Here is a 26729-nt window from a genome sequence, read left to right as displayed (position 1 = left end):
TCACAGCTCAGTGTGCTCTCTCTGGGGAAGCTTCTCTGCTGCCTCCTTGGCCTTCAGCTCAGTCCAGAAAGCCACTTCCTTGTCTTTCAGCTTCTGGGCTGCCTGGGTGGTGGCACCAATCTGCAGGTAGCCTTCCTTCTGGTCATAGTCTGGCCAATGGGGCAGCCCCTCCCCATTTGGGTTCCTAGAAACAGAATCCAATTTAAATTTCCAAAGATACTTAAAATTTCCACATTTAGCTGAAAATTTCAGGGATCCCCTGAATTTTCCAATCCAGAAAGTCTGTATACCTCCTGAAATCATGGCCCTACCACTCATGGGACAGGCTGTAGGTTCAGTGTCAGAGTACTATTGTTCCAGGGACTTGGGTTTGATCATTTCCAACAGGTATGCTCCCCCACACACCCTGCCAGGAGCCCTGTTCTCTCTGTGCCACAAGTCTTACCCATTTCGAGCAAAGTTGGCCCAGAATCTCATCACCATCTTGCTGAGGTTGATCTCCTCTTCTGAGGCTCCCTCTGTGGGGAAGAAGGAAAAAAACCTTCAGTTACTCCAAGTGAGGTTCAGAACTAGCAGGAGCAGCAGCAGCAGCAGTGCCTGCGAGCTTTGGAGAGATGCAATCATGGCCCTTACTCTATACCTCCTGGTCACATCTGCTTTGTAAGAAGATCCTGTTACTTGGTGTGTGTGCTCCGCTTGGGAGTAGCTGACCCAGGGCCTGCAACAGGCATGCAGTCCATCCATGTGACTTGCTGTCTTTACTCCATGTCCACTTGCCCTCCTTGCAAACTCAGGGTACTAATGCTACACTGTTATTCATAGTATTGTTAGCTGTAGAGTGTTTTCTCAATCTCTTATCCACATCTAGCTTTTAAGAGAGTCAGAAGAAATATTAGAACTGTCAAAGTCCTATAGAATCTCCCACCTGGGAGATGGCTGTAGGCACAGGTGTCATGAACAACCATGAGTTGGATCACAGCTCATAGTTAACTACTGAAGAAATTTGTGCAAGTTTTTTTTACATATCCTATTAAATATCTTGTTGATAAAATATATGAGATTTAGATACATAGATAGAAAGATGAATGCATGTGACATGGAACTCAAACATAGCACCAATTCAATGTTACCTTGGGTAACTTTTTTTTTTTTTATGGTACTCTGGTTCCTGGAAGCCCTTCTACCTCTGGGCTACACTCCCAGACCTATTTTTACATTTTTATTTGGACACAGGGTCTCCTAAGCCAGCGCGCATGGCTGGCTTCGAACCTGTGCCATCCTCCTGTCTCTGCCTCCCAAGTGCGGGGATTACAAGTGTGCATCACCACGCCCGGCCTTGGGTAACATTTTGACATATTTTTGTGAGTGGGAAATCAAGTAGTGGTATTCTTGCCCCTGAACAGGCCCTTGCAGGTGTCCCTCCACTTCTCTTATTGATGCCACAGATTAAGATTCTAAGTATGGCTATGCCTTGGGATACAAGGACATGCATTCTACTTTAAGTATGTTAGAGCTGAAGAAAGGCTGAGGACTGTCCCATGAAGACCAACCCTGTCATGTTAAGTCAGGAAGTTAGGATCAGGATAGAAGGAGAAACTTGCTCCAGGCCACCAAAAGACTGGCAACCAAACCTTCTACCTCAAAGTACATATCCAGAAAAGAGTCATTACCTTTTAAAAACGGGGCACCAAATACTGAGAAGAGCTCATCTCCATGGTCTGCTATCACTGTCTTGGGTTTCATGTCTGATGAGAAGCTTGGGCGATACTGATATTCATACATGTACGTAGGAGCTCCAGCATCTGAGAAGACATGAGTTTACACTTACAGTTACAGTTAAGGTTACAAGATACATACCTTGGTGGTATCCAGGTCTCCAGCTGTGTAGGATATAGTCATGAGCGACAGATAGAAGCCCAGTTTCAGGGAAGTCCAGTGACTTGCTAAGGGCTGTAGCGCTAGTTGTGGTAAAATTGGGATTTTGAGGCAAAATTGGGATTTTGGCCAGATGTTTACTGAAGGACAGAATGAATGAATATAATTCACTGAGTAATTCACTTGATATTTTGTTGAAAACACACTCATGTTCATTCATTTTAAGTACATCTACAACCTGATAGGTGTCTTCTATTCAGCCCAGTTTGAGGATTTCCAGTGCTGTTCCTAACCATTTAGAGAAGAGTTAAGCAAATACAAGCTGCTTGTCTACACATGAGGATACTCAAATACATATATACATAGATATATACATATCTATATACATATGTATACATATGTATATACACATATACATATGTATATATAGATAACATACTCTTTTTTTGTGTTTCAGAATATTAAAAAACTAAGATCATATCCTGCTTTCTGCTTAGCTAGGGAAGTATAGCAGAATAAGTTTGTAAAGTGTTTCAAAAGCTGAGAGGCCTGGTGTGGTGCTACACGTTTGTAATCCCAGCATTTGGGAGGCTGAGATGGGAGGATCGTGGTTCACAGCCAGCCTCAGTTACTCAGTGAGGCCCTCTGCAACTTAGTGAAACCCTGTTTCAAAATAAAGAATGAAAAATAGGGCTGGGAGTATAGGTTGGAGGTAGAATGCCTCTGGGTTCTATATCCAGTACTGCAAATACAAAACAAAACAAACAAAAAAAAATCGAGAGGCAGCAATGGAGGGTGGTCTTGCTCTACTCCTGAACTCTTGTATCTTCTATTCTAGGTCATATGGACAATATGACCATAAGGCCCCTCCAGGCCATATGCTGACCCCAAATGATTTCCATGTTTATCTATGCTGGGAGGTGGCGGGTTTGACACTAGAGATGGTGGGTCACAGTCCCTCTCCCATCCAACCTCTAGGACTCACCTCTGTGTCCACGTGCCACAAGCACAGATGGGATACAAAATATTAAATCTGCAATCAAGTCCAGGAGCCGATCTTTCTTTCTGGCAGGATCATCTGTCCCTCCTAAATACTTCTCAGTGATCACTGGAGTCAGCTCCTCAGAGATGTTCTGAAATTCAGTAAGGGAGTGACCACCCAGTCTAGAGAGCAGCTCCAGCCCGTTAAGCAGGTTTCATGGGTTGTGACCCTCTTGAGCCCTATGCACTTCCCTCCTGGTGTGGTGAAGTGAGACAAGCAGAAGAAATGGGGACAGAAATCCAGATCCATTTTTTTTTCTTTCCTGACCTTGAATTAGTCTGTGATTTAAGGCAAGCCTCAGCCCTTCTTTGATTCTTAACCAATTCCCATGATTCCTTTGATTCTTACCGTATTGGGGTAGGATTTCCACAAGAGTGAGGCGGCTGTCTTCTGATCCAGTTTGCCTTCGGAGAGCGGGTAGCCCATTAGCTGTTAAAAATTGGTGAGCATTTGTGAGTCATCAGGAAGTAACAGGAGGAGCTAAACAGGCAAACAAACCAAACTCTTACAGAATGAAGGGACCTTTCTAGACCTTGACATACATAGGTCTTTCATAAGTTTGAAAGACATCAACAAAACAAATGGACAAAAATAAAGAAACTAAAAGGGTGTAAGGAGAACTGCTTAAGCATATGTCTTTATCAAATTAGGAAATATGATATTTATCCAGGCAGTGAGAGAACACATAGGCCATATAGACCCAGGTTGGCTTTGACGTTGAGGTTCAGGACATAGGGCACAGACCAGACATCACAGACTCAGACATCATCAGACTCAGATGACTGAGGAAGCCAAAATCCACCATCATGGCTTTCATTCTTTGGCAGAATATTTGAAATTCTTCTGAAATGAGAGCTGCCAAACTCTGCATATAATAAACTTGTATATCAACTGCACACAGAGACTTGTCCTGATGCTAGCCTGGCTCTAACAGTTTAAGGCTGTATCCAAAGTTGAGCTCAGACTTCCTAAAATGCCTGCCTGAAAAATCCCAATACTTTCAGTGAAATTTCCTTTTTTCCAATTAAAATGTAGTGATGGGTATACAGGCCATTAAACTGACTCTTAAAGCAGTTACTTAATTTAATTTAATTTTTTGTGTGGATCTGGGGATGAAACCACTGAGATTAAAGCCCTGTTTTCTCTTTTATTTTGAAACAGGGTCTCATTAAGTTGCTGAGGGCCTTGCTAAGTTCTTAGACTGCCCTACACCTATAATGCTCCTGTCTCGGCCACCAAAGTACTGGAGGATTACAGTAATCTGTAAACTGCCTTCCACCTGCATAGTTACTGTCTCTATAGGTCCTCTCAGCTTGGACATAGCAGGACTCTTTAATATGAAGACAATACAATATTGTTTAAAAAGAGGAATTCCCTGAACTATACCACCTAGGGAACAGTTGTGCCATCTTGGAGAAGGTTTCCAAGAAAATTTCAACTGATGCCAGTGGTGATGACTTCCCTGTACTCAAAACAGATGTGAAAAAACTCATTGGCTAGATGTTAAAAGGAAGGTGGTTGAGTGTATAAGGGACAACTGTCTAAGAAACCCTTACATTCTCACCATTGGAAGGATCCAGCCAAACTCTTGTTGGTTGAATCCCACCATATAGGGGACAGTGTTAAAATTCTTATCAGCAAGAATCTCTTGAGGTGTCTTCAGCAGCACCACTCCATCGATTGCAATGTAAAGGAAAGGATGCCTCTATGAAAAAAGAAGTAGAATATTTGTAACATCCCCTCTACAGGTACCACTCACGTATCCCCCTCTGCCTGTGTGAAGGCTTGGCCAGCAGATAGGCCCCTATGGTTATGGGCAGTGGACATAGATTCTCAGTACTTTAGAAAGGTACTATGCCTGTGAGATACAAGAACTTTTACTGGGGAACTGATGGTGAGAAGGAGATGGATATATATATATATATATATATATATATATATATATATACACACATACTTACATATATATATACATACATACATACATATGTATATATACGTACATATATATGTATATATCCATCTCTCTATATATAACATATCTATATCTCTATATATTATATACTATATTAGATATAGTATATATTATATACTATAATATATAGTTTATATATATACTATAATATATATTTAAGTAGTAGACTTTATAAATATATAAACACATATAATAGATTTTATATATAATGGTATAATACAGTATAATATATAATATATATAATATAGTATAATTTTATATAATATAATATATAGAATACTAAACATAATAGAAACAATATAAAACATAACAGAATAATAATATAATTCTATATAGTATAATATATAGAATATAATATAGAGAGATACTAAACATGATAGAAACAATAATAGATTTTATACACACATATATTAATATTGATGATAGTTATGTACCTAAAGTCATAATGAATAATGGATTAACAAATACTGACCATTATTTTAAAGGAAATTTTAGAGATAGGGCCCTGAGAGTCTAGAGGTGAAATATTCTCATTATTCTTGTTTTATTAAATATAGATTTCATATAAAGAACTAGCTGTACTTACTATTCATTTAGTATTAAACACCAGCTGAAGACAGAATAACATTTTCCAGACCCTGCACAATGTATTTGTAAATTTTTTTTTGCTTCTGCTTGAAAACCATGCTATCCACTGCACATTTAAAAAATTCACCACCTCAGAAATCCAAAAGTAGAGCTGCTTTTCCATCTTTTCAACAGATTTATCACACACTATCAATGTTATATTAGGATTTTCAAAATGGTCTCATGGATTTTTTTCCTCATTTATATATACAATATAGTATATATTATATACTATATATATACACTATATATACTATATATATTATATATACTATATATATTATATATACTATATATATTATATAGTATATATTACAATATAGTATATATAGTCTGTTTTTCCCCATTTATATATACAATATAGTAGTCTCATTAATGGCAAGCTTTTAGCCCAATGCACCATAAACTAAGCCTGAATGAAGCTTAGCTAACACTTATATTTCTTTATGAGCACATCCAGCCTTCCATTTTTAAGAAAACTAGACTCAAATCATCATTATTCTTGACAGTTATTTTTAACAGACTCAGAAAAGCAAAAATAATTGCAAAATTGCAAAAAAAATGGCACTAAATAAACCAAAAGAAGGACACCTGTTACTGTGAGAGATGAGGCAAAATAGTCGGATATTTCCTTGGTGAGACTCAAAGGTTATGTGGCTTAATTCAACTCAGACTTCTCATATCTCTGTGTATATATTGCAAATGACTCATCATTTCACAACAAGAAAATAAATCCACAAATATAGAATCTATGGTTAATGACAGTTGACTGTGTCTACTATATTTAAACTAGAGCTCCTTTACATAAATGGTTAGCTTTGTGGACATACTGAGCTCACCACTCAAGGTGGCTAAACTGAGACTTAAGCCATATTTGAGATGAATAAAAGATCAATAAGGGAGAAATACAACTCCCATAGGCTATCAATAGAGAGGAGAATCTGGATGCAACTAGTGTTCCCTTAGACAGGCTATGCAGTTCAGAGAGGGTTGCCCAACAAGAGCAGCAGCTCATCTAAAGAAAAATTCTCTCAGGCCATGTGGAGCAGGTGCTTTTGCCATCATCAGAGGACCCTGGGCACTAACACTATTGACCAATAAAGAAAAGGGTGGGAATGTCCAAGCAGTGGGAAGGGCACCAGTAAAGGATCACAGTTATCACTGTGCAGGTCTAATTCTAGGATCCCCATAGATTCCTTGGCTAAAGAAATGCCTCTTGGACAAAACAAGAGATATGGTCAGGAGGTGGAGCTTGCTTCCTGACAATATCTGGTGCATCACTTGAACTCAAGTATATTTTGACAAACAAGATCAGTGGAGGAAAGGGGTTTGTCTTGTAAGCAAGGACAGGCTTCTGTGAAGGGGATAACATCCTCTAACTAGTGTTTGGAAAGGTAATTCTGATGACATCACAGGGCATGAAAGTGGAGAGAGGAAGAAAAGATAGAAGAGATTAAAGTCCTGAAGATAGAAGCAAGGCCCTGGGCATTGCCTGCTTGGGTCAGAAAACTCAGAGCATCCTTTCCTTCTCTTCTCTTCTCTTCTCTTCTCTTCTCTTCTCTTCTCTTCTCTTCTCTTCTCTTCTCTTCTCTTCTCTTCTCTTCTCCTCTCCTCTCCTCTCCTCTCCTCTCCTCTCCTCTCCTCTCCTCTCCTCTCCTCTCCTCTCCTCTCCTCTCCTCTCCTCTCTCTCTCCCCTTTTCTGCAGTACTGGGGATGGAACCCAGGGCATTCTACCTCTGAGCTACACCACCAGCCCTATTTTTTTTAGTCTTTTTAATTTTGAAACAGGGTCTCAATGAGTTGCGAATGGCCTTGCTAAGTAGCTGAGGCTGTCCGCAAACTGCAATCCTCCAGTCTCTGCCTCCAGAATGCTGGGATTATAAGCATGCACCATAACTCCTCTCTTTTCATACCTCACACCCTGTCCATAAGCAAGTCCTGTGAGCAATTCCTTCAAAAATATCCAGACTTCAATCACATCCTGCTACCCAATTGCTCTGGCCTTGTTCTAGGTCACCAGGATCCTATATCTGTGTCCCTGTGTCCCTGTGTCCCTGTGGGGCTCTGGCCTCCCAGCTGCTCTCTCTGCTCTGCCCTGCCTTTTCCCTACTGAGTGTTCACACATTGCAGTGATATGGACTCTGCTCAGAGTGCTCTGAGTACCTCACTCTCCAACCCAGTCACAATCAAAGTTCTTCCAGTGGGCACCATACTCTTCTATAATCTCCTCAGCCTCCTGCCTGCTCCTCTATCTGTGCCTCCACTAGACACACAGGCCCCCAGTGTCAGGGTCTTTTCAGGTACTGTGCCTTCTGCCAAGAACACCCTGTACCCTTGCCTAACAGCTAGTTTCCTTCCCTCCCTGCTTTTAAAGCTTAACTCAGAGGTCACCTTTTGTTCCTTAATTCTGATTAACATCAAACACAATGCATATTTTATTTGTTTATTTTAAAAATTTAAAGATGGAATGGAAGGCTCTCAAAGGCAGGGAATCTTGTCTGTGTCATTGCTATTTCCCAACTGCTAAATCAGGTCTGCCCATGGCAAGTACACCTTAACACTTAGCTGAATGTCTGGAGAGACCTCATTTTATCCTCATAAGAACTTTAGGGATGTTCTAGGATCCCAGGGAAGGAGCAAAGAGGTCAGGATGGTAAAGCATTGCACAGCTAATGCTTCCAGACTCTGAAAACTGTTGATAGGTGGGAGGGAAGAAAAAGAGATGAAAGAACACTGTCGGAGACTTCTTGGGGCTGTGAGGAAGGTGGTGTCCTCTGAACTTAGATTCTAGATTTCTCTCTGTATAGATATGAACACAGGGACCTCCCAAGAGATCTGGCCTCCTCAGTGCAGACCACTGAGCCCCTTAGCTTGTTATTTCTGCCTCCTAAGGGAGTTCTAGAGAAGCCTCATCTCAAAGTAAATGTAAATGAGAAGAAGTTTGTTGAGTTCAGGGGACACAGAGTTACTGGATGGGAGGACTACACAGGGACTTGCCGGAGTGCGTTGCAATCCTGTCTCTGATCCTTCTGGCTGTGTTACCATGGCAAGTTACCTCCCTCTCTTGGTCTCAACAATATATACACAAGAAATGACTGTTCTTCTACAAAGGAAAATTTATTAATTCATAGTTAATTGTGGCTTAAAGGTATTAAAACTTTAAACCTATAAACCTTACCTCTCTGGGGTCTTCAAGTAAATCGAGATTAAACAAATTCTGTGAAGACAAAAGCAGAGGACGTGGTGAGAAAACTGGCTGGAGTAAAACCAATCCTTTCACCTGTGTTCCAAGGTATCAGGTTCTCCTTGAGCCCCCCTGGCTGTCCCCAGCTCAAAAGAATATTTCAGAGACTCCACTGGGCATGGGAGCAAGTGGAGATCTAGGACAAGGGAGAGGAAGGTCCCAGAAAGGGCAGGACGGATCTGGTAACCAGAGTCATGATGGCTGAGCTCTAGGGAAGATGATTCCCATTTGTCCCTGTCCTCTGCTTGATCCTTTCTCTATACTTATGACCCATGGCTGCAACACCCAATGAGGAAATTATAAATGAGGTGAAAACATTGGCAGGGATTTGTCTGCTCAAAAGGAGATGGAGCAGGAGGTGGGATGGATCTGCAGAGGACATGGACCCTGCCCATTCCACTCTTCCCCACACCCACCTCCTATGTTCAGGTATCTAAATGTGACCATAGTGCTATATGTAGCTGAAAATAGAGGTTAGTGCAAGAATGGATACAAGCCATGGCAGCTCAACAGTTTACACCAAGATTATTGCTGAAATTTTTGAGGTAGACATTTAGTAAGTGAATGGAATATAATTCTAAAGGGCTGTTGACTTTAACCTTCCCAGGGGATGGATCTACTTCGGATAGAAGCCAACTAAGAGGATTAGAAAGCTGAGGGACAGAGATAGGTAGGTCCTCAATGACATCTTTAGGAAACATTGACCTAGCCATGTCCCAACCCATCTGTCCTTAATCTTTCCACTTACCTAAAGATTTTCTACTTGCATGCATACTACTATTTTGTTCAGGCACTTCGAAGTGACTTTTCCCATCTTTCATTATGAAACCCTGACTCATATTAGCTCACTGAAACCCATTCCAATCCAGGGTTTTATTTGCTGTATGTTTCTCAACATGATAGTGATTGCAACTTTACCTATGCCTACCCAGTCAATCTGTATGCTGTGTATTCCTCAACATTGCAGAAACCACAATGTTACCTATATCTGCCCTGTTTTACCTACAGACATCCCTCCATTACCTTCATTACAAGCATGGGCACCACCAGTTCGGGATTAACGAGATCATTGAGCTCATATTCATACCATCCCTCATGAAGGAAATAGTTCCCATTGGCCCTGTATGCCCTTTTCCCTGGATGTTTGCAATATACATCTGTGGTGCCAGACTACCTTGATCATTCATCAATCCTGGAATGTCATATTCCTTGAAAAGCATTTTTGCTAGATATAAATAATGAGTATTTATATATCTACCACACTTAGCCAACTAAATAAATGGCCATGTTTCTCTTTGGATAGTTCTTTGTGAGCAGGTACTATGTTCAGTTTATGTCTGTATTACATCCCCTAACACACCTCTTCTATACACATAGTGTGGATAGATGGATGGATGGATGGATGGATGGATGGATGGATGGATGGATATGGTAAATACTAGTACCTATTATTGGTGAGCTGGATGGGTATGTGGGTAAATGAATAAAAATAGATGATTGGTTATGAATGATCATTGTTTTTGAAGGAATGCATAATGGAGTTTAGATATATGCTGATTGGATGACTCACAGATAATGTACAGATTGAAATAGATGAAGTAGAACTTATGGTTAGATTGATACAGTATTAATAAAAGTATATTAATAAATTTAATAGATGGATGGATAAATGATAGATGAATGGACAGGTAGCATGTGGCAATATTAGAATCCTAATTGAGGCAATCTCAGAAAAATCTAGAAAATTATGTTACTTTTTAAAATTATTTAGCTTCTAAATCAACCAAAATAAATTATGACACCTTACTAAAAAATTATGCACTTAACATTTCTATCCTGAAATTCAGATTAGTAGTTACTTATGGGGATATGGATAAAACATTACTAAAGGAATGGCAAATTTTAAGTTTTGAAAAGTTGGGGGTTATTATGCAAATTTCATCATGTTAGTTTTTAATATTTTTTGGCCTTTGAGATATTTCACAATAGAAAATTTTAAAAATTGAATTCCTGATTTGGATCAGGAGTCTGAAAATGCTACTGAGAATTGAGAAGCTGTCTAGTTTTTCTCGAGTGAGACATCAGCTGAGATAATGAATCCTGGGGCCATCAGAATGGAGGCACCTACCATTTTCAGGGTGGTCTCCATGAGCTCGTCCTCTGTCTTCTGGCGCAGGCAGTCAACCATGACTGCTGATGTGGTGGTTTTACATCCAGCAGTAGCAGCAATTTTCTGCAGAGAGTACAGAAATGTTTCTTCCCTTCATCAGCATGGACAGAGGCATCCTATACCACAGTTGTTATGAGAAGGCAGCAGGGGGTGGCTGAAAATACTCTAGACCAGCAGGTGTGGATTCTGGTTCCCACAGTGTTGCCTCTGTTACTGATTGGATTTGTGGCATGAGCCAGTACACAATATCTGCATCTATCTTAAATTATCACTGCTAAAATGAGCATAATATCCATACCCAGAATGACAAAAATAAGTTAATAAACAAATTAGGTATAATCTTCTCCAAGTTTAATGCCTCAAGAGGTTTTAGCTGCCATTTGGCTTGGAAATCAAGATCCTGAAATCCAGAATTCCACTATATGGTCTCAAATCCCTCTCCTTTCCATACTAGCTATGGGTCAACTACTTCATCTCTTTGTGCCTTCGTTTTCCCACTCACAAATAATGGAAATGACTGCATTAATCTAATAAGAGGAATTACTGTGTGTGAAGTGGTAAGGTGTGTACTATTTTTCTCACACCAAACTTGTGCAGAATTTCAGCAGACCTAGATAAGACAACTCCCAGGAAGACACTTCGGAAAATGTGGAGTGTGGTTTAAATGTGAGCTCTAACAGCTACTATCACTTTAGTGATCCTTTGTACATTTCTGCAGAGTCTCATCACAGGAAAAAAAAATCCTAGGACTCTCAGACAGAAGAGTAGAGGGTACAAAAGCTGTTCAAGGTAAAACTTACCTCAGCCAGGGTCTTTACATCCTTCCTGACCAGTGCACCAGAGAGGGCCACACCACTCTGAGAAATGGCCCTGTGGAAGAGGTTCTTGGCCAGGGGAGATAACACCTGCCAAGAGGTGGAGACAGATCAGGCTCACAGGGAAGGAAAAGTCCTCACTTGTTCTTTCAGGCTCCCTCAACCTGCTCCTCTATGATGGCCACTCATTTGAGGATTATGGCACCACAGGGACAAAACAGCTCTCCATCTGTCCTTTACTGTGTTCTAGACTCTCCCTGGGTCTAAGTTTTCTGAAGAAAATTTCAGCAGGATGAAATCAGAGTACAGAGCTGAGGAGAGAACAGGAAATGTGTGGCATATGCCCACCATGACCATCACAACTATTGCAAGACAGATGGATCTTCCTAGCCACAAATTTGTTCTAGAATTTTTATTACTCAGAATTAATGCTAAAAACAATAATCACAAAGGGCCTTGTAATTTTCCAAGAATGTTCCTGTTGTTCATAATAGGAAAAACTGAAAGTAACTCAAGGTAGTGTCTAATATTATGATAGATAGTAGGTACAGAGAGACAGAGAGATTAAAGAGATAAATAGATAGAAAAATAAAATAGTGGTAAAACAACTAAAGTAATACATGTCAAAATGTAAACTATTTTCTTCTTTGGAACTTTCTGTATTTTTCCTTTGTTTATTTTAAATATATATATATATATATATATATATATATATATATATATGTCCTTCTGTGAGTATTCAACTATAACATCAACACATTTGAAATATATAGTAATTGTCTAACCTTGTACTCAACTCTGAGATAGCTGGAAGGTTTCTTTGCCTCCCCAAACCTTCTATATCTGCTCTCAGAGTCCCCTCAGACCCATTATCCACAGCAGCAAGACATCTCATCCTCCCAGCTTGTCTGAGACTCATACTCTTGCTCACCTCCCATCACCTTCCATCTCTATTCCCTCTCAGCCAACTTCCCCAGTTCATCTCACCATCATTACCAGAGAATGATGCCTACATAGTTATAGAAAAACTATCAGAAAAAACTCTGAGGAAGTCCTTTCCTGCTCATGGTTATCAATCTGCTCAATACATAAGTCTATTTTTTTTTTGGTTTTGATTTGTTTGGCCTTATAGGCAATTATAACCCTTTATCCATCTCACTTCCTCTGCCTCAGTATATTTGATGCCTATGCTACTTCCAAAGAGAAGTGAGGTGAATCCTAATGTTAAAATGCTTAGGAAGGAGAAAAAGAACTCAATAAATAGAGAGGAGGAAGGTCACTATTATAGGCTGAACTGGAGATACTTATGACCTCAGGACATTAAACTAAAGCCTGAAATTCCTGGAGACCAAAAGAGCTTGGGCATCAGCTCTCGACCATCTGATGCTGTACCGTAAGAAGAGTTCTCCCTGAATTCAAGTCCTGTAAGCAAAGGTGCTGGTGGCTGGACTTGAGGGTCTCTAAGAGATCCTATCAGCAGGTATGTTAAGCTGGATGTGGGGGTGGTGCCAAGAAAACTTACAAGAATAGAAACACTTTGGCTTCCTGCTGACTCTCCAAAGATGGTCACAGAGCCTGGGTTCCCTCCAAAGTTGGCGATGTTGTCCTGCACCCAGTGAAGGGCAGCCACCTGGTCTAGGTGACCCCAGTTTCCCCGACAGTGTTCATCCCCTGTGCTGCAAGATAACAGGGTGGAATAGGGACACAGATGTCACTTAAGGACTCTAAAGACCAAAGCTGGGCAGCAGTTACTGGTGAGGGTTATCCAGCTGCCTGCAGCACTGCTCTGTGTGGGACCTTACACCATTCTTCCCAACAACAAGATACCAAGCATCTGATATACACCCAACTCTGGACTAAGAGCCCTGACACATCAAGAACCAAAGAGAAAACCTCTGACTACACGTAGTTCACATGACAGACCACAGACAAACATGTCTAGAAAATATAATGTCAGATATTGAAAGTGATTTGTGGTAAATTAAAGCTGAGTAAAAAAAGAGTTTAAGATGGAGTAGTAGGATGATATTTCAGATCTCATAAGCAGGGAACACTCCTTTAGGCAGTGGCATTTAGTAGAGACCTGGATAAAATCAGTACAGGGTCTTGAACATGTCTGAAGAAGGGAATTACAATTAGGAGAAGCATCAGGTAAAGGCCCAGGATTAAGGGAATAGAGAAAGTGTATGTAGCTGGCACAAGAGGCAGCTAGAGAGGGTACTGTGGGCATTGGCAGGGACTTCTGCATCATTGTATATGACCTGAGAGCCCTCTGCAAGGGCAGGACATGACTGAACTTAGTATTACATGATCACTCTGTCTGCTGTGTGGAGCAGTCATCATATAAATATCACAGGTGTATAAATAAGTGATTATTACAATAATATAGGACAGAGACATGGAGCTGTGACATTGGTGGAGGCCAGGGTGGATGAAAAGGAGTTGGAATCTAAGCATTTGGTAAAAGTGTTGATTCTAAGAATTTTTAAATTTCTCCTCTTATTTCTTCCTTGATCCAGTCATTTTTCAGTAATCTAGCATTCAAGCTCTCTCAATTTGTGTATTTTCTCTGAATCTTCATGTTGTTAATATCTACTTTCAAATCGTTGTGGTCTGATTGGATATAAGGAATATATTAATTTCTTTGAATTTCTTGGTACTTCTTTTATGAACTAAAATATGGTCTATTTTGGAGAAGCTTCCATGAGCAACTGAGGAGAATGTGTATTCATCTGCTGTTAAATGGCATATTCTGAAAATACCAGTTAGGTCAATTTGGCTTATTATTTAGGTCTGCAGTGTCTTCTGTCTGGAGGACTGATCTAATGGTATAAGTGGTGCGTTAAAGTCTCCTAGGATTGTTGAATTGGAGTCTATTGGATCTTCAAGTCAAGAAGAGTTTGCTTTACATTGGTTGGTGCACTAATATTAGGGATGTAAATATTTAATATAGTTATATGTTTATTTCGTATAGTTATTTTTATTAGTAAGAAATGTCTATCTTTGTCTCTTCTGATAAGTTTTGGCTTAATGTCTGTGTGTCAGATATGAGAGTAGCCACCCCTGCTTTTCTTCTGTCTACATTTGCATGAACAATAAAATTTACTCAGCCAAAAAGAACAAAATGACATCATTTTCAGGAAAATGGAAGGGACTTGAGAATACTATGCTAAGTGAGAAACCCAGTCCCAAAGGACAAAAAGATATATGTTCTTTTTTATATATGGAAGCTACAGAACTATATGGCAGTCAGGACAACATCAGGTAAATACATAGAGACTCCAGGGGAGTGACCGAGGGTGATTAGGGAAGGGAGTGAGCGAGACAAAGTCATAAAGAATGCAATAATAAAAATAATGTTATGAACGTATCCAAAATTGCCAATTCCAATCTCAAAGACTTGCAAGGTGAGGAAGGGGTGTGGTTGGAAGGACAAGAATGTGCACATGTATTTTTCTAACACTCTGTAAACCAATTAACTATAAAATTACAATGAACCCAATTTTTAAAAAAAGTAGTTTCCGCAGGATTTTCTGGCCCACTGGCTGTGTGTGTGAGAAAAAGAGGAGAGTATAGGCTGCCCTCAAGCATGTGTACTGAGGAGCCAGGATGATGGAGCCACCAGCAGTAATGCAGGAGCCTTCTGAGAAAAGCAGGAGAGCTTTGGCCAGGCAGGGACAGTGGGTATCAGGGACTCAGTGTGTTCCTGAGACATGGGGGATGTTGTCTACACACCAGGGCAGACAGGAGCAGGTAGGTAAAAATAGGTATCTGGGATTCAAAGGAGAGGTTAGAATTATAAACACGGAGCTCAGAGAGTGCTCTTGGACTCACTAATGGAATTAGAAGGGAAGGAAACAGAAACAGGAGAGAGAGAGAGAGAGGGAGAGAGAGAGAGAGAGAGAGAGAGAGAGAGAGAGAGAGAGAGAGAGAGGGGAAGAAGAAGAAGAAGAAGAAGAAGAAGAAGAAGAAGAAGAAGAAGGAGGAGGAGGAGGAGGAGGAGGAGGAGGAGGAGGAGGAGGAGGAGGAGGAGGAAGAAGAAGAAGAAGAAGAAGAAGAAGAAGGAGGAGGAGGAGGAGGAGGAGGAGGAGGAGGAGGAGGTGGAGGAGGAGGAGGAGGAGGAGGAAGGAGAGAGAGAAAGAGAAAGAGAAAGAGAAAGAGAAAGAGAAAGAGAAAGAGAAAGAGAAGAGAAGAGACTGACACAGAGTTCCAAGGCTGGTAGGAAAAAAAGGCCTCAGGAATTTGATTATACCAACAGAAGACAACAGCATGAGGGTTAATATGCAGAGAGGAGGATCTAATACCTTACCTGAAAAATCCCCAGATGCCCAGGCGGTACTGAATGGTCACCACCACCACATTTTCATGGGCAGCAAGTGCCAGCCCATCATAGGTGGATGCCCCACCTACCACCAAACCACCTCCATGGATCCACACCATCACCTAGAAGAAAATATATGATCATACCCTCTTTGTGAAGTAGAATTGGGAAAGACCTGAAGTTTCTGGTTGTCTACATCTTGGCTGTGAATGAGGAATGCCATTATCCAAAGACCACCAGAGCCTAGCAAGCTTTCAAAAGGCAGTCTCTCTTCTCCTTAACTCTCCCAGCTGGGGCCTAAGCCACCTTGCTCCTGGAGGTAGCCTGTCTTTCTCCTCAGCTTCATGGACCATGTTCTCCCAAGGGTCTTAAAACTGAGAATGTTGTCATGTAAACAGCAAAGACAAAGGATGTGATATTCTTCCAAACACTCCAGTGGTCCTCATGACCAGACCATTCAATCACCTAGATACAATCATGGGGCAGTGACTCCATTTCAGCTTAATTGCAGTTAACTACTCAATGGAGAATTAAACTTGTATTTTTTTCATGGAAAAAAGGAGGACAGTAAGACACTTCCAAACCTAAGAACTTACCCAAGTCAAGAGGACAATGAGAGTGAGTCTGAGTCAGAATGCCTAGATAAATATAATCTTGAAGGGTAATGGCCTTTGCTTGACAGGCACTAGGAATTGGGGCAAGTTAGGCTATCTGTAGAAAGCTACTTTCTTGCATGCACACCAAGTTCCATGGGATGCTAGTCATACAACTGATCAATGAAAACTAAGAGAGTGATATTATCAATGCTTCTGTATCCTAATCTATGAAACTTCCCTCCCAGTGGTAAATAATAGGCAACAGAGCACTATGGAGGGGAAAGTACTCATCTGACTGACTGCAACTAGACAAAGTATTGCGAGAGTCTAAGGTACCACTTTCTGGCGAAACACCATAGGTACTATGAGAAATGGATGTGTGACCATCCCACCCTGTTGCCACTGAATTTCTGACTTTCTATTTTCAGCCTGTTTTCACTTTCTATATTCAGCCTGTTTTCACTGGACCTTCCAGGTAAACATTTTTCAATAAGTCTTATGTCTCATTACCCCTTCCTCTGTCTACAGATGTCTTTTTTGGTCTCTCTGAAACCTATTCCATTGCATCAGCACAATCTATCCTATGGCCTAGTGTGGATACTGCAACTTCCCAGCTCAAAAACAATTACGTCGGAAGTCACAAATGGCCCCAAGGATGCATTTTGCTACTGTGCCTCTCTATGCTTCCTCCAAAAGCCTAAATTAGAACTCCTCTTAAGCCCATCCTCATATCTACCGCCTTCAGGAAGTTTTATGCAGCTAACATTATCTGAGAGTCCACTATGTGCTAGGAACTTTATGAAGACTTGAGGATACGACTGGGTATTGGAATTCATAAATCACTCTTCTTGTGTTTAAAAGCTTTTTATACTGAGGAGAAAATGAGAGTGGGTAAAATCATGTAATAAGGTAGCTAATAAGCAACAAGTATGCCTAATGTGAACTATGCACCAATAACGAAAGAATGGAAAATAAATCACCTTCAAACCCTTCTTGTCTGTAGTGGAATATCCCAAAGCAATACTGAAACTCAGTTTTGACCAGTGGTTCCTATACTTACTGGCAGCCTGCTTCTCTTGGTCAAGTCAGCAGGAGTATAAATGTTTAGGTAAAGGCAGTCTTCAGAAAACTTGATAGGAATGTTTTCTTTTCTGTTGGTAAAGAGCTCTGAGAGGACTTGCCCTCCAACTGCATCTTGGGAGCACCTAGGAGGAAAGAAAGAAAAGCCCTTGAGGTTCAATATTCCATGAAAGAGAAACAGGTGTGGTAGCACATGCTTATAATACCAGTACTTGGGAATCTGAGACAAGAGAATCACAGGTTTGAGGCCATCCTCAGCAACTTAGTGAGGCCCTCTACAACTTAATGAGACCCTGTTTCAAAATGAATAATAAAATAGGGTTGGGGGTGTAGCTTGGAGGTAGAATGCCCCTGAGTTCAATACCTAGTATATAAAAAACAATCCATAAAAGGCTTCCTTCAACCACAAAGACCTGGAACATTGGACATTTTGCTTGTAGAAGTTTGGTGGTAGTATGGTACAACCTCAATATAATAGAGTTCTAGTCTTGCCTCAGCCACTAATGTGCTGGGTGACCATGGGTGGGTTTCTCTCCTGCTCTGAGCCCTAATCTTCCCTGCCTAAATGAAGGGAGTAGTAGCTCTAGGGTTTTGCAATCCTGGCCTGCGAAAATCCTATCAACCTATGCCAGAAAGTCACTGGTGGCTGCCCTGATAGGACATCTTCAAGACCCAACTTACTTACAATGGAATTGGTAACAACATTTACTGACTTTTCCTGATATCTATACAGTGATTTAAAATTTGATGTACTAACTTCTTCCAGCTTCAAATCAGGGCATGGGTTATTATTATATCCATTTTACAGATGACAATTTTAAGGTACAGAAAGTTTAAAAACCCTTCCGAAGGTTACATAGCCAGGAAGATCCACTTATGTACTATCAATATTTTTAAGTACATTAGATGCAACATTCAGATCTCAATGAACAGGCAGGCATCTTTATCCCCAGCATGTAGCAGAGGAGACTGAAGCACTTTGGTGCCAGGATGACACAATCTTCAGATGGCAAATTTGAAACCAGAAAAAGTGACTTCCAGATCCTGAGGAGTTGATCTTAAGTCACCAAGAGCCAGAAAGGCTAATATTTATACAGGCAGAAATTAAAATGTCAAAGGAGAGAAAACGTCTTCAATATCATTAGTATCTATATAAATTCAAAATAAAACCCCCAAACCATATTTATTATTGGTATGAATATTATTTTATTGACCCAATAGCCAAAATCATTCTTTTAGTCAGTCTAAGCCTTGCCAAATATCTACTACATGAGGTGTTCATATGTCAATGGACGGAGTGTAGATAGTGGGGATGTTTCTGGAGTAAAATTGAGCAAAAGGTACATTATAGACTCAGAAATGTCATTTCTCGGAAGTTATCCTGACATACTCTTGGATGCATGTAATGATTTAACTAACTGATTTTGTTAGTTAACTAATTTAACTAATTATTTTTTTACTTCTATTATCAAGAATATAAAAAACAACTTAATGACCCCAAGCAGGAGATAAAGTAAATCAATTACATTTAAATACTAAATTTAATGCAGACATATAATGTCTGGCTAGGATATGTAAGGGTATGGAATGAAGTTAACAATATATTAATCAATAAGCAAGATGGTCATTTTAACTACTTGTGTGTATTATCCATTTTCTAAGCAATAGACTGGAAACATGATCTTAAATATTAATAGCAGTTTTCCTGGAAAGTGGAATTGTACATGATTTAATTTTTCTTACATTTACTTATTTGTATTTCCCAGCTTTTTTGCAATATTAGACTTGCAATCAGGATGTAAAAACATTACATATTATTATTTAAAGAAAAGAAAATAAAGAAGGCAACCAGATGTAAAATCCTGGTAACCCTCAGACAAGCATTGCTGAAGACATAAGTGAAGTCTGAACTGTCACTTATAGGTGTCTGAGTTGCCCTGGGGTGGCTAAAAATGAAAATTTGGGGCTTTTTGTGCCCAGCTGTTCAGGGTGACCAGGCATATCAACCACTGCTCTGTCCATAACTAAGTATCTAGACACACCTGGGAGTTAGCAATTTGCCAAGTCAATGCTCTAATGCACCCCCACCCAACCAAATATACTTTATCCACCCCTCTCCTCAACTAGGAGAAGATTCAATATAGAAAAGATAAGATCACTTTTATCTCCATCACCTGCTCAGACTTTTCCCAAAGTACTGATCATATTCTAATATATATTTCATTGATCACCTTGCATAATTTTTTTTTAAATCTCTTTTGCCCTCCAGGAATGTAAGCTCCAGGAATATAAGTTCCATCAAGTTAGGGATCTTCATTTTGTTCCCTAGTGGATTCTGAGACCTGAGAACATGCCTGACACAGAAGAGATGCTCAAAAATTCTGTGTTCAAAATGGATGCAAGAAATACAGTGCACCAATAAAAAATAATAATAATAATAATAAAAAAGTATAAATAAAAAAATGGATGCAAGAAACTGTGATAGCTGTGGAATGTCATCAAGGTTCTGTGGTGTTCTTGAGGATTTCAGGCAAAGCGCAGCCATTGGAGGATTGTCTTGACTCCTTCCTGAATCTCCCTGAGACAAACCTTCCTACTGAAAGATTCCTACTCCCATCCCCCCCCCCCCATGCTTACATAGGAGGGTAGGAGGTGGCATTCTTCACGTAGCTCCATGGCTCTGCAGGCTGTGGCGGAGTAAACCTCAGGGATCCGAGAGGAGGCTTGGCAAAAGGGATGCCCAGGAAAACGGCCACAGGCTGTGCAAATCCTGCTAAGGGGACAAACTTCCCCAGTACTTTACCATACACAGTGTTCACCACAGGTGATGAAGATGGAGCTCCTGCTGTACATGGGGAAGAAATGAGGACATCAGAGGAGAAAGGTGACACTCTCTAGGCATGTGACCTTGAACGGGTCACCTAAACACTATAGGCCTTTGTTTCTTCTTATATAAAATAACGATGAGAAAAATTGACCTTAACTTAGTGGACTGGCTGAAGGTGTGCATTGGATTTGAAGTATAATTTCATCCAGCCAAAAGTAAGTGAAAAACGAGAGCTGCTTCTGGTAATGAACAAGGCCTTTGATTCCCTCTCAGAAGCTTCTGGAAGCATGTATCCTTTAGGATCCTGGTGCTGAACTGCATGTTGGTTGAGAAGATAAAAAAGAGGTGGCCTCTCATCTCAGGAAGGCTGACTTTGTAGAGAAGAGAAGCCACTGACATCTCTGACCTCATCCTGGGAGGAAAGAGGCCATGTTCTGGACAGGCACTGGAGAGGTGCTGCAGGAGAGAGAAGAGGGAGGAGAGGATAATGGAAGATGAAAAGGGGGATAAGGCAGGAATAAGAGAAAGTACAGGGGTCCCGAAATGGCAAAACACAGGACCTGACTGGGAAATGGTGAGTGGCTTGTGAGCACCACCAAATGGAGTTCATGGGGGAGCAGAAGATGATCTGGAATGAGCAGGAGCTGGCTGGTCAGGGAGGGACTCGAAAGCCAGGCTAGGGGAGTTGGTTATTTGGTGGAAATATATACAGAAAAGAGAGCCTAAAGGACAGAACACAGGTTTCTAGAATATTCTTCTGGTAGCTGTAAATGTGGTCATTCATTGGGAAGAGAGACTGCGAAGCAGATTTCTGCCTGCTCCATTTGTTCTATTCTTGGGGTCAATTGTATTTCATCCCCCTAGCTCCCTCATCAGTCCTAGTTCCATGTGCTGTGGGACCATGGTGAAGCAACCTGCTCTTCCTTCCTGAGGCAGATGGACTTCAGAGACTTGACCATGGCGACCCCTGCGGTCTTCCTGTCTGGCCTCAGTAACTTCAGTTTGTCAGCGTGCCCATCACAGGATAGGCTGTTGCTCTTCCAATTTAATGCGGTTATACTCCCTATTTCTCTCCTTTAAATGCAGACATGCCAACATCCTCCTCAATATGCTTGGCCAGTAAATACTAGTCCAGATTTGTAATAAAAGAAGCATATCCAGTGGACTTAAAAACTCCTTATGAGAAGGCAATTTGTGAGGCAGTATGGATGTCTCATGGCACCAATAAGCTATTCCAGCTTGCTGTTACTTGGGTTATTTTTTGTTATTGTGACTAATCATTATAAATAACACAAGTATGAACTTTCTGGGTATATGGACATATTGTTCCCAACTCTACCATATATTAACTCATGATGTTTTATTTTAAGAGCATGAGTTTATCAAGGCACAGACCCACCAGAATTGGAGATTTGTATATCAGAAAGAATATCTAATAATAACATTACCCATCATAAGGAAACCAAGTATAAACCCTATACTTCATGCTATTGAAAGAAAGCCTCATTCTTGTCTTCCTTTTGTGCTGAGGATAATCATTACCAATCCCACTGAGTTGTGTTTTCTGGGAAGCTCAGACATTGAGATGTTCATGGGTGGTGGCATTGCATATTGATTTTAATATTTATGCATTCCAAGAGTTCTTTACTGGAGATAAATCCCTTTTAATAATTAGCAGAATACTTTTTTGGACAATAATGGGAATGCATATGAGAAACTAGGAAAAAATATTGGCAGCTGACTGGTGAGGGGCCATGGAAGTGAAGAACAGGTGGGAGATGCTGGCTGCCTGTCAAAAAGTTCACTGAGGAAATCGCTAAGACATCCTGGTGGGAAGATGCCAGAGGATGAGGCCCCTCCAGAGTGGCAGCAGGTGCCTGAGGGTCAGGTGTAACCGTCCACCTGAGGGTGAGGAAATGCACCACGGCTGCTGTGACTCCACTGCAGGCGCCAGTGTGCGGGAAGAGAAAGAGCTGAGAACAGAGCACAGACACAGCCCGCCTGAAACAAAACATCCGACAGGACAGAAACAGGAGGAGGGCAAGAGTCAGCAAAACCCAGGGAGAGTGGAGAAGGGGTTGGAAGAGTGATCAGTGCTTCCCAGAGGGGAGGAGGGTGAAGTCCATACAGAAATTACTGTGTGTGGCCTCTGGTAGCTCAGGGACGACCTTCCACTCAGATAGAGTGGATAGAAGCCAGGTTCCGAGGGTGAAAACATGGGCAGACAGAGTGGGAAGTAAAAATGAGCATAGAAACAACAGAATTATGCACTGTGTCACACAGAGGGAACATTTTTGAGCACTTACTGTATGTCTGTTGTACATTCCAGCTCATTTACACTATTCCTCAAAGCAGCCTTGCTAGGTAAGTGTTAATAAATGCACTTACAAAATGAGTCAACTGCATCTGGAAACCGCCTGTAAGAACTTTCTCAAAGCAGAAATGGGCTGGCACTGCCAACAGTAGCCAGCAGTAAAAGAATGTTTCACTCCTAATTTGGATTCTGCCTTATACTCACTTCTAAGCCCCCTACAGTGTCACTTAGCTAGAGAAAAGATTAAATCGAGTCATTCCTGTGCTGTCGCAACACAGATATCCAGAGACCAGACATTATTTTCCTGGTGAACTTGGGAATGGGCATTTCCCTCTGACCCTCAGCTTTTTGGTCCATGAAATGGCAGTGATGGAGTTGAGGTCCCTTCCTGCACCCTGAATCCAACATGGATTATTTTCTGTATCTGATGCTTTGACCTGTAAACCTTGCTGATCCTGCGTCCTCCAGGGTCCAACCCATCCAGAGCCAACCACTCCTTGTATCTGTTTCTCATACCCTAGGCCAGTATCCACCTGCCCTAAGCTCCTAGACCATGAACCAGACAGCTAGAAAGTTCCTGTGCCTCAAAGTCCACTAAAATAATCTAACCTGCAAACTCTCTGCTAGCTTCTTTTGGCTCTGCTCTTTCTTCTTGATAACACACAAAGCAGCCTATAGCAATCCCATTTCCTTCTGCCTCATAACTGACCCTGGTAGGTTACCTTGTGTCTCACCCCAACCCAATGCTGTACCCTCGTCCCCAGAACTGTGAATGGTAAACTGTGTTTTTTTTTTTTTCCAATGACTAAGGGCTCCTGCTCTGATTTTACCATTTATCAAAATTTCTATCAATAGACTTCATTTCAAATTAGATTTTTATTGTTTCTCTATACCTTCTCTAGACCAGATACCATTTCAATACTTATAAAAATTCTTACAAAATACTTATAAAAATAACCACCCATTTCATCTTAATTAATCCATGATGTGGTAGGTCCTATTTTATCCCCTTTTTAGAAATGGGGAAACCGAAGCATAGTTAAGTAAGTCGCCCAAGGACACCTAGCTCAGATGTGTTTGGATGGGATTCAGAGTAGCACCCTGTTCCCTGAGTTGATGCTTTTAATACTCTGTTAATCCACCCTCCACAGCCAGATTTGGATTATTAATCAAGAAAAAATAAACTGAAATCTCTTCATTGCTCATGTCTGAGACATGTTATTGTTATTTCCTTGTTCTTTTATAGCTGATATGCACAGCTGTGGTTTCAGGGCATTCACTCTCTCCCCTGGAGAGGCTGGAGGGTTTTGGCCACTCCAAGTCTATTTCCAAGTCTAGGTCTATGTCCAAGAATAGCGAGAGAGCACAGCTACAGAACCGGACCTGTCCCTCCTTTTCCATTTATGTTTCGGTGCCCACCTTAGCCCACTCTAAGGAATTTCCAATATGCTCCCTGATTTTTATGTTACAGGAGGACTCACCCCAAGCCGAGTAAGCAGAAAGGGAGGCCAAGACCAGAGCATAGAGCCACATCCTGGAAAAGCAGCTGCTGTATTCTTTGCTGTGCCTGAGCTGCTCAGAGGGAATGTGCTGGCCCTGCCAGGAGCACCAAGCCAACCTTGACTCTCTCCCCCTCAATCCAGTTGCATAATCAAAAATGAAAGAAAAGCTCTCCCTTGGGACCTTGAGCCACGCCCCCCCCAGACTTTACCCTGCTTTATCTGAACAGTCCCTACCCACTCTCAAATTACAGAGGACCACAGGCTTGTCCAACAACTTCTTAGATTAGACTTTTTCCCCTGTTTCACTCTCATCTCAGTGCCCTGTGAGTTTTCCAAAGGCAGGCATAGCAGCCAAAGGCCTGAAAGTGGGGTGAACTTTTATCCTGGGGCCTCAGAACAAATTGGAAAACTTTAAAGCAACTCACAGGTCCAGGTGCTCAGCAGGGAGTTCAGGACAACTTTCTGAGCTTCCATGGGCTGGTATCTTCTAGAGTTCCAGTATTTTAAGTTAGAAGTGTTCTTAAACTTTACCTAAAACCATTCAGTTGCATAAATTACTCTTGCAATGTTTCTGTGTAGTGGTCCAGGCTTCTAGGTCAGGGAAATTATGATTTTTTTGGAGCAGTAATTTTTTTTCTTTTTTGGGGTACTTGGGATGGAATCCTGGGGCATTCTACCTCCAAGCTACACACCCAACCCTATAATTAATTTTTTTTTTTTTTTGCGGGTCTGGGGATAGAACCCAGGGGATTCAACCACCAAGCTACACTGCCTGCCCTATATTTTTTATTCTTTTTAATTTGAAACAGGGTTTCACTAAGTTGCCAATGGCCTCACTAAGTAGCTGAGGCTGTTATTGAACCAAGATCCTCCTGTTTCAGCCTCCTGAATGCTTGGATTACAAGTATCCATAAACATGCCCAGCTCCCAGACCTATTTTTTTTTTTTTGGTCATACTGGGTATGAAACCCAAGTACCTTCCACCACCGGGCTACATTCCAGACCTATTTTATATTTTTTATTTGGAAACATGGTCTCTTAAGTCAGTTGAGGATGGCTTCGAACCTATGCCATCCTCCTGTCTCAGCCTTCCAAGCACGGGGATTACAAGCATGCTCCACCACGCCCGGCTTCCCAGCACTATTTTTTATTCTTTATTTTGAATCAGGTCTCATTGAGTTGCAGAGGGCCTCATTAAGTAGATGAGGCTGTTCTTGAAAGGCAATCCTCCTGTCTCCACCTACGAAATGCTGAGATTACAAGCATACACCACCACGCCCAGCAAGGAGCAGTGATTTTTGAATCAAATATGTTTCAGTAACTTCATCTCCACCCCCAATTCATTCTAATGCATGTATCTATTTATCTATCTGCTCAACAAATGTTTCCTGAAATGCCTTTCCTTTGGCAGAAAAAAAAATATTGGAAAAGAAAAGAACTTCAGGCCCTAACCTCTGTTCTGTAAGTATACTTTTTTCAGGTCACAGATTATAGGTATCCTCCATTCCAGCTGTTACAGAAAAAGGGAAAACAATATATAGTATTGATTTCTAACATAACTATTTGGTATACTTTTATCTCTCCTCCTGCCCAGGAGCCTCCAGTGGAGAGAAGCAAGTTTTCTCTGTTATAGTGCTGCCCTCTGCTAGACAGTAGAAAGTTCACAGATTAAAAAATAATGTGGTTTATCTTTAAAACTGTTCTTTGATTTGAGGGGATCGGCAATAACATCATCAGTCTCAACTTCCAAAGCAAACTTTGGGTGAAAATACACTGTTAATGTAAGGAAATAAATAGGTTTAAACTAAGAAGAAAGAACAGAGAGACCACACACTCAAAAGGAAATTTGGTGGCCATATTATTATCGCATGAATGAATATTACATAGAAAAAGATGCATGTTACATAGTGACAAAGGGTCCACTCACCAAGAAAACATATGAATCCTCCAGGTGTTCATATCTATAATATTGTCACGGGTGCCCACCATGATGTCTCAGTTTGTCCTCCCAAGAGCAGATCTGAGACTAGGATTTGATTATAGTCATTCACATTAGTGGGGTGGGGTGGCCCCAGGAAACCCTGAGAAGAGAGGAGAGACAAGGAAGGTGTTCTGCCCAAACAGCTATGCTGTAGCAGGCTTCTAGTGGATGAGTGAGGTCATTCCCACTGAGGACCAAAAGGATAGAGATACCAGAGCTATTCCCGCAGAGGAGAGAGGGAGGTGGGATATTTATGTACCAATTCCCATCTGTTTTGGGGCAAGGGCTCCTTTAGGGCCTTAGGAAAAAGTATCAAGGCACATGACAACAAACTGGACATTTCTTGGTTTCAGGGGGCTA

At 41.1% G+C, this 26729-nt stretch overlaps 1 protein-coding gene across 1 annotated transcript; it reads right to left on the bottom strand.

Moving 5' to 3' along the window:
- On the bottom strand, nt 1–24419 carry LOC308269220 (liver carboxylesterase 1-like; the record flags this gene model as incomplete). The annotated part of the gene is made up of 14 exons (XM_080704474.1): nt 1–184; nt 446–518; nt 1671–1802; nt 2861–3008; nt 3266–3346; nt 4482–4622; nt 8698–8736; nt 10892–10996; nt 11734–11838; nt 13271–13424; nt 16058–16191; nt 17726–17870; nt 20383–20590; nt 24368–24419. The coding sequence occupies 14 exons, from the start codon at nt 24417–24419 to the stop codon at nt 1–3; spliced, it is 1701 nt and encodes a 566-aa protein (XP_080560600.1).
- Nucleotides 24420–26729: the final 2310 nt, after the last annotated feature.

The sequence above is a fragment of the Muscardinus avellanarius genome (genome assembly GCF_963383645.1).
Source record: "Muscardinus avellanarius genome assembly, chromosome: 10".
In the NCBI taxonomy this organism is placed as follows: Eukaryota; Metazoa; Chordata; class Mammalia; order Rodentia; family Gliridae; genus Muscardinus; species Muscardinus avellanarius.
This window is presented reverse-complemented; position numbering and strand designations above follow the sequence as displayed.